Source organism: Mesitornis unicolor, unplaced genomic scaffold (assembly GCF_000695765.1).
Source record: "Mesitornis unicolor isolate BGI_N332 unplaced genomic scaffold, ASM69576v1 Scaffold52351, whole genome shotgun sequence".
NCBI classification, from domain to species: domain Eukaryota; kingdom Metazoa; phylum Chordata; class Aves; order Mesitornithiformes; family Mesitornithidae; genus Mesitornis; species Mesitornis unicolor.
This window is the reverse complement of record NW_010166788.1, coordinates 1,013-10,326: the sequence shown is the minus strand read 5'-3', so window position 1 is coordinate 10,326 and position 9,314 is coordinate 1,013. Positions and strand designations below refer to the sequence as shown.

Below are 9,314 nucleotides of genomic sequence, written 5' to 3'. Positions count from 1 at the left end.
CAACTCCTGAGATTCTGTGATTCTGTAATGTGTCACTGAATAAGTTTGCTGTCTCTTTAGGAATGGAAGAATAAAATTTGCCTTCTGGGGCTGAATGTTTAAGTTGGGGCTTCTAGAACTTTTTACTGAAGGAGATAGACTATCCATTGTATTCAGCAAGCCTTTGAAAAGAATATGCATGAACAGGGGGGAATTTGGTAGCCTTTCATTTCATGTTTATCTAGATCGTTAATCCATACTTTATCTCCTATTGCATGTTTGCAAATTGTAAATTTGGAAATAAAAAAGTTAGTAAATCCTGTAACTTTTTACTTTTTTCTTTCCTTTTTTTTTAAATACGAGTTGTTTTTTATATCTCTCAATGTAAGCAAGATAGGAAAATGCAACGATTATGAAAATTACAGGATATTAGGATATTGCAGCAGTAGTTGTTATTCTAAATCATGGTTTTCTGGGTTGCTGACAGGCCAAAAGATAACTTTATAAGATTCTTTTTTACTTCACAGAATACTTAAAATGAAAGTTCAGTTTCAAGGTTAGAAAAGAACAACCTTCTCTCTAAACCCTGTAATAATTCTGAATAAATAGTATTCTCTGGAAGACTTTTTTTCCCCTGCATTTAGTAATAAACCTGCAAATTATACTTTTTAATTGAAACTTAAACCAATGAGCAGACTAAGTGATAATGCTGTTGCTAATCAAAAATAAAGATGACATTTGAAGATACTTCCAAAATTCAGAAAATGGAAAACTGTAAAGGTTGCAAGGATTCATTTAGCTCTTGGTATATTTTATTTTGGATAATTGCAGTAGAAACAGAGTGCTGCCATAAAGAAGTTAAGGAGAGCTGTAGTGTTTGGTAAGGTAAATTATTGGATAACTAGATGACAGAAACAACACCTGGAATTCTTATTAAAATTACAAATTTTATTCCTTAAGTACTCTAATTTAGTTATTAGAGATTAGTGCCTGTGAAGTGGTGGCTTGAAGACAAGATTTTACAAGATATTGCTACTTGTGTCTTAAAATTGAGACCATGTAAGTGCCTGAAGGGTGAAAAATGGCCAAAGGGATGTTTTTTGGTTCCCCCTCCCGCCCCACAAATTATCAAGAAGTAGTATGATAAGGTGTCTTCGTAAGCTTGGTGACTTTGAGATATGGAGAGATGCTAAATATGGTAGAGTCTGAATGGGTTTCTAGTGATAGCAAAACTGTTTGCCTAAATGTTCACTTTCCTTAAATAAAAGGCAAAACATTATTTAAATGTATGATCTGTCTGTATGAGGTATAAGACTGTTAAAAAGTTGATTCAGTAGCATGGCTGATGCTTTGTAGTTGCAAGAGTTCGTTTCAGTGCAGCCATTCTTTATTGACTAAAAAGACAATCCCCATGTTTGCATCTTCTAGTCGTCAACAAGAAATCGAAGAGAAACTCATAGAGGAAGAAACTGCTCGAAGAGTGGAAGAGCTTGTGGCTAAGCGTGTAGAAGAAGAGTTGGAGAAAAGGAAGGATGAGATTGAGCGAGAGGTTCTCCGCAGGGTGGAGGAGGCTAAGCGCATCATGGAAAAACAGTTGCTCGAAGAACTCGAGCGACAGCGACAAGCTGAACTTGCAGCACAAAAAGCCAGAGAGGTAACGCTCGGTCGTTTGGAAAGTAGAGACAGTCCATGGCAAAACTTTCAGTGTCGGTTTGTGCCTCCTGTTAGGTTCAGAAAGAGATGGAATACAGCAAATCTAATTCCCTTCTCGTATAAACTTGCATTGCTGCGAAACTTAATTTCTAGCCTATTCAGAGGAGCTCACTGGTACTTAAACAGTTACTCTCCTAAAACCTGAACAAGGATACTTGATTTTTAATGGAACTGACCTACATATTTCAGAATTGTTTGAAACTTTTGCCATGGCTGCAGGATTTATCAGCGGTCCTTTCATTTTTGGGGAAGGGTGTTGAAAATCTGTAATTATGTATCCTTCATTTGTTTCATTTTGTTTACCTAGACTGTAAGAGGCTTTTGCCTTCAGTCAGGCAAAAAGCAGGGTCCAGCAGTGAGCTGCAGTACCTGTCTTTCACAAATAGGTTTCTTACTCTTAATTTAAAATGAACATTTTCCTTGAGCGTACTTGGACTAATTCTGGGACTTCGAGCATAAGCCCATCCACGTCTTCACGAAGGATCTATGTCCAAATCATATCCATTTTTAATAACTACTAACAACTACTTTTTTCCCGTAGAAGTTATAAAAGAGCAGGTTGCCCTTGTCTGAAGTCAAGCTGAACATGTGACTTGGGTTTTTGCTTTTTGTTTTTTTTCTTTTTTCTTTTTTTTTTTTTTTTCAATCAGCAGCTGGAGCAGAAGCTGAAAATGTCTTTCTGTGAGACAGTAATTTGCTACTAAAGGCTTTGATGCCTCCTGCACCAATCATTCCAGGATCCATAAATTTCAAGACAAACTTTAAACCATAAAGGAAATTTGTGCTAAATAGTCATGAGTCTCAAATGTTTTTTTCACTTTGTACTTCCTACACAGTTTATTTTAAATTAATATTTTGATTGGCTTTCAAAAGGAAAGACAGAAGCACTGAAGCTTTGCCCTTCGTATTAAATGTGACTTGTTTGTCACATCCTATCTTTAAATTAAAAACAAGAAAAAAACAATGCTGAGTTACAGCAAATATGAAGAATATTAAATTGCACTTGTTTTGCAACTTCAAACTTTTGGCTATGAAAGAACTGAAGTTGAATTTAGATGTCTGTAGTCAGCAAATGCATTGTTTATAGAGGTTTTCATTTGATCAGATGGATGACTTTTTTAAAGAAAGTATTTCTGCTGTTGTCGATGTGACTTGAAAGTCCCATCCATTCTTTATAACGCAGAATAAACTTCCATGCCTGGAGTGAAGTGTGCTAGCTAGTAGCTAGTTACTAGTCATAGTAAGAAGTTTTCTCTTCGTGTGCTTGCTTTGTTCGTATTAACTTTTTTTTCTTACACAGACACAAACCTCTGGCTAACTTTAAATCTTCCAAATATTAAAATAATTTGGATATATATTACGTGAACTGAAACACCTCAAACTTTCACGCAGTCTTCATATTTATGAGTTGCATAACAGAGTTCCATAAAATTCACCAAGAAAACAACAATTACAAGGCGCTTATTTCCTGATCTTGCCTTCCCCGGACTCCTGAATTCCAAGTTCAGACTGCAAATGACAGTTTCAGCTGTCTTAAAATTGTCAAAATATTGAATGTTAAGTCCATTCTCCCCATGAAAGAAGCCCATAGCTCCATGAAGTATGGATTACCATTTGTATTTTTCACTAACAGTAAATGTATTTTTCTTATTAATTGTTTGCCTTAGGAATGATTTACATATTTTTGTTCCTTCTTATCATAAACATCTGCATTCCTCAGCTCAGCCTTCCTTGTATGTTGTTTCTTTATAAATGGTTGAGCTGCTGATGCAGGTATTGCCAAGCTAACAGTACAAATCATTTTAAAGAGGAAGCTGGCGCGTATGGCAGCCGAGGAGCACACTCTGCAGGACACTGGACAAGACAGTAAATATTCAACTTTTAATGCTGATTAAAGGAGTATAGGTAAAGAATACGTAGGTATACTTAATTGGTGAGACAAACTATTCACTTTATTTATATTTTCTATATTACTTTTTAATTTGGTAAATGCTATCCAGTTTTTGTAGTTGTCCTTGTTGATTTGTGTGATATTAAAATTCTAGTAATAAATTGTCAGGATTTGTGATTAGGGAGGGTTTAGTTGGTTGCTGTTTGGACTGGGCGGGATGATTTAAATTGAGTACTAGAAACCAGTTTTAGTGGCTGCACAGTTTACCGTTGTGAGACAAAATAGGTGGCTGTAAAGCTGCCACTTTAAGTCAGTTCACAGAAGATTTCTGAGGAAGATTAGTGAACATGCAGAAATGAATATTTTACTTTACTAACATCTTGCCCTGTCCTCCCCTTTAGGAAGAAGAGCGTGCAAAGCGTGAGGAACTAGAGCGAATACTAGAAGAGAATAATCGAAAAATTGCGGAAGCACAAGCTAAACTGGTATGTGAAGATGTACTTAACAGCTCTGTAGGGGAGTATAGGTCCCTCTGCCTGATTTGCAACACAAATAAAATAAACAAATTGACCCTTTCTAGGGTTTAACTTGTCTGTTGCTGGTTATGTCAGTAGCTTCCTTTGAGCATAAGAGACCAGATCCTTAGTAGTAGCACTAGGCCTGGAAAAAAAAAAGTTCAGGTGCAGTTAATTTAGAGGAACAGAGCCTTCAGAATTTAAAAAGTACATTTTTGTATCTCACAGAGGAGGTTGAAATAAGTTTGCAGACGTGTTCAGCTTCTACAATAGAAGTGACTAATTCTGTTTTGTTGAGCAGGACAAGTACAGACTGGATTTGAGACTGATACAGTGGTATTGTATAAGTGCTGAAAGGGACTTTCAGCATAAGCTTAGGATGTTTAAGTTATGAAAGTCTAGCTTCATAAGTTGGTCTCCCAGCCTATTTAAGCAGGTGCCCGCCTCATGAGAACATTCAGTATGATTTAGCTGATTCTAATCAATTAATGATAAGCCAAACTAAGCTGCTTCTAAGTCCCAATTGAACTCTGTTTCTCATACCCAAGTAATTACACCTTTTTTAGGTAAAGATGATGCTTCTTAAAACTGTTTATTTGAACTGCATCTACTTTAGATTTCTCTCTGATTTACCCTTTTCTCAACCTCATATTGCAGAAACAGGACAAATAGGAAATTTAAAGTATTAACTGATGAACAAAATATGCACTTTCAGAACACCACTGGAAGAATTGTAAGAACCATAGTCAGTGTAAGGACTGAGTTGTTACAAATTAAGTAAAGATGGTTTTGAATTGGGGGGCGGGGTTTAGATGGATTTTGAAGCAGGGAGACCTCTGTTTGAAGGTCTGTTACTTCATTGTATTGTGCTATCATCTGATATGTGGCTGGTGTCAGGAGGATTTCTCTATGTATACACTGATTTCCGTAATTAAAATGTACTCTGTTGTTTGCAAAGCAATGCTGAAAAACATTGCGTGTAAGCACTCAAAGTTTTAATACATTAGCTCTAGAAAGTTGACAGTGTTTCTTTTAAACTCAGTTCAAATAACCATGTTATAAATAGCTTCACTGAAGCCAACTATGGCATCTAGCTCAGGTGGAACTGCTTACATACCTGTGCAGGATTGGATCTGTTTGAAAGTTAATATGGACTTGTAAACTGCTTTTATGACTATGAAATATGCTGGCCTAAACTTTACCATTTTCATATATAGGCTGAAGAACAATTGAAAATTGTTGAAGAACAAAGAAAGATTCATGAGGAGAGGATGAAACTAGAACAAGAGAGACAACGTCAGCAAAAGGAAGAGCAAAAAATTATCCTGGGCAAAGGAAAGTCTAGGCCAAAACTGTCCTTCTCACTAAAAAGCCAGGATTAAATTGCAATTCTGAACTCTTGAAGAAAGAAAAAAAAAAAAGGAAACAAACAAAAAAACCCAACGAATAAGGAACACAAACAAACAAACAAAAAAACTTTGTATGGTAGCTTCATGTTGAAGTGTTTTTTTTTCTCTCAATTTTTTTTGTCTTTTTTGAGTCTGGAAAGTTAGCTTGTTCTAATAGGGGCTGTGCTCTGCAATTCTTAATTTTCTAAAAAACTTCCATTAAGTTAAACCCTTATCAGATCATTGTTGCCTTTTAGAGAGTAATTGTTCTCAACAATTTTGTTTCTGTATTAGTGATCTGAAGCAGATCAGGTCACTGTGAATTGTGGATGATCTGATAAGGTTTTACTGACCTACTCATCAGAGTTTGACTCTGATAATTGACAGAACTTTATACTGGGTATTGCTGACTTTTAATTATTTTTTTTAAGTCAGTAAATACATAAGTAAATTGCCATAGTATTACTGGACCTCTGTGGTTTATTGTTAAATCAGTGTCCGATGATACTGTCCCATTGTTGCGCTTGATGTTCCTGATACAGGTAAGGAAATAGTTTGTCATTTCTGCTATGAATTCATAGGGAGAGTTCAGTATGGTCTCTGTTAGATTTGTTTTTATTACATTGACAGCATTCAACCAGCGTTCCCCATTGTGTAAATAAACCAATTTGCTGAATAAAGTGAAAGTCTTAAATTCATATGTTTAAGTAAATTTTTTTAGTACACTTCTATAAAGAGCTGTAAGAGTGTCAATTCGCATTAAATTCAAGACTATAGTGGTTTGGGTTTTTTTTAATTTTGCTTTAAACTATTGTGGCTTCTCCTACTTATAATGCAAAATTACACACAGTAAAAAAAAAAATCCCTGCAGTTGTGAATATTTTTTGATGGCTGCTGCTGTTTTCATGAATGTTGGTTTTTATTCTGACAGAGACTTATTTCAGCTGTCGTATCATGTTTAAACAGCTGTTTGGCTTACTGCACCCAGACCAGTACTTCAATATCTAATCCCCTTCAGTTCACCTCATAATATAGTATATTGTATAAGTTAAGGTCATTTCCATATAATGAATCTGATGGATCCTAAAGGATTTAAAAATGGAAGTTTTTGTCCCAAAGGACTGGACCGGCTAGCATACTTGAAGTGAAAAACAGAGAGTGAGTTTCTGTCTAAATATATTGTTTTAGCCAGAAAGCAACTGTTATTCATATACAGAACTTGAATGTTATCCATTTATATATACAGGTTTTATTTTCAAAATGAAACTACAGATTGAAAACTATATATAAGTCCCCTTTTTGTATATAATTCTCCTACCAAAACCTGAATTACTATAGCTTGTCCAGTTCTAAAACTTTTTTCCTGTCAGTATGCAACGTCTGTAGTAACCATAAAATGAAAGTTACCAGTAGTTGCCTGAGCATTTGAATGTCACTGGACAAAGTTGGAAATAATTCCTGATACTCCCAAAGGATCTGTTTCTGTCGATTTGGCAAATTAAATGCAGGAGCAAATTTATATGCCACTGAGAGCAGTATTCAACGTGCTTTGTATGAAACCTGGGCTTTGGGGCAGACTGATTTGTATCGCTTTGTCCAGTATGTCAAGAAAAATGTGAAGACAGTAAAATACCGACACTATTACTGTACTTAAATTTGTTTATCTGTTGTATTACAAAAAGAAGGTTGAAGGTTGCTTAATGCATAAAAACAAAAGCTGAAGCCAAATAAATCGTGTACATGACCTGCTAGCAGGAGCAGGCTGTATTTGAAGCTCAACTGGTACCTGTATTTCTAAAAGAGAAAACACTCCCTGTTCCCTTATGAGAAACAAGCTATTAAAAGTCAATACTCAAAACAGACCTATGCAGTTTTGTTTCCTCTCCTCTTCTAAAAGCAAGAAGCTAAGTTCTCATACATGCAGCTGTGGTTTCAAACATTTTGTTCTACATTGTTAATTTGCTCCCAAGTAGTAGTGTTTGTTCTTAACATTGTGTAGGCCTAGGCCGAGAGGTTGTTGTCAATCACAGCTTTAGGACATTTGTGGACAGAATGCCCAGTCACAGATCACCCCTTCTGCTATTCCACACCTCCTTACCTGTGTTTCCTTCACTCTGCCCTCCAAAAATTAAAACCAGCTACATATTTCTTTGTTGTTGTTGGGGCAGAAGTTCAGTTGGTAGAAGCTACTCTTTATTGTCCTAGAGCATTCTGAATTTTTTAAGATAGCTTTTTGTATCTGGTGTGGGTGGATGTCACACTTCCATTATTCTGGGATTTTCTTACTTTTTAAAATTACTGTAGGACTTCAAGGATACTTCTGATTTTGGGGAAAATACATACTTATATTCCCTTAAAACTTGATACCCATCAAATGCAAAGTAGGTAGAGTCTGGACTGATATTTAGGCAGTGATTAAGTCGAGTATGAGCTCTGTGTGACTCTACATGAGGATATTGCATACCTAGGGAAATTGCTGTTGGAGATCGTCTTGGGTGCTTAATTTTTACTTTTTTACAGTTTGAGTTTCAACTTCAAGTTTTGGTTAGACAGTTGTTTGTTCTGGGGTTTTTTGTGTATTTGGGTTTCTTCCTCCCTCTTCCCCCCTAGGGAGACAGGTATGGCATTTTTTGTTGCTACCTTGAGCAGTATTAATTTCCCTTCTATTATGACAGAAGAGATCTTAAGTTTTCCCAACCCCTGTTCGTAAGTGTCCTGGAGAATTATTTTAATACAGAACAGTGCATCTGTCTGGCAGAGGCAGGAGACTGGAAGGCATTGCAGCAGTATCCTAGCAGTGTGCTGTTACTTTGGAGATTTGTTTAACTGCCCTTTGAACTTCCCATGTTCACAATCATCATTTTTCCAAGCACAAGTGGAAAGCTGACTGCTGTGAAATGTGTTGGAGTGCGGGTGTCCTTGAAGCTTAGCAAAGCAGAGACAATTAGGTTGGTGAGATGTCTAAGCTGCCAAGCAATTGCATACCTACGTATAGACAGATATGTCAGTGTTATCTTACTAAAGTATCGATACTTCATCTGCTCCTATCTTGTCTTGAAAAAGAAGGATCTATCTTCATTGTCTCTCCTTTCCTTCTGAGCTTTGTGCCAGCTCATTCACCTCACCGTGTCTACTGCCCTTGCTGACCTGAAGATCGTAAACCCCTCTTTCTGATGCTATTTGTGTGCCCTCTTTGATTGTTCAGAGTTTTTGCGCCATTTTTTCCATATCCACCAAATATTAAGGTGTTCAACTGCATAAAGTGTCTCATTAAGCATTTTTCAGAGTATCTGGGGTTGTGTTGTCCCTTTGGCAAGCAGGAGAAAGATGATGAGCTCTGTTACTGCAGCATCTGAACTCGGTACAAGTTCAGGTGAAATTCAAGTTGATAAAACACTTTTCAGTGTGCATTGCAGAGGTGATTTATTTAAGAAGAGAACTGTGGAGCTGCCTGGGTGCCTAAGGCTCATTCCATAGCAGGAGTATATGGTCAAAGTGGCCAGGCTGGTAGAGTTTCGGACCAACAGGCTGGTCCAGCTGGAGCTAAACCATAACTTTCTCACGTCTCTGTTCCATTTTCATGCTAGTACCAGCGAATGCATGCAGTTCAAGGTTATCCCCCTCTCCCCATCCCACTGTTTTGTTAGCCAACTGCAGAGTGCTGTTGACATTTCCATAGTGAACAACCTAATGATTGCGATCATCTTTCCCGGACTGACATGTAGAACCAAGGGTCATGCCGGCTCAGCGGTCAGCTCTGAACAAGAGGACGTAAACCCTTACAAAAGGCCGGTCGTGTTGCAGAGTTTGGGTTTCGGGTCTTCTTTC

At 36.9% G+C, this 9,314-nt stretch overlaps 1 protein-coding gene across 1 annotated transcript; it reads left to right on the top strand.

Annotated features, from left to right (window-relative positions):
- The first annotated feature begins 1,390 nt into the window (after positions 1–1,390).
- Positions 1,391–6,186, top strand: ARGLU1 (arginine and glutamate rich 1). Its single transcript, XM_010195067.1, has 3 exons — positions 1,391–1,633; positions 3,985–4,068; positions 5,316–6,186. Exons 1-3 carry the CDS (start codon positions 1,391–1,393, stop codon positions 5,478–5,480), a joined length of 492 nt encoding a protein of 163 aa, XP_010193369.1. The 3' UTR covers positions 5,481–6,186.
- The last annotated feature ends 3,128 nt before the right edge of the window (positions 6,187–9,314 follow it).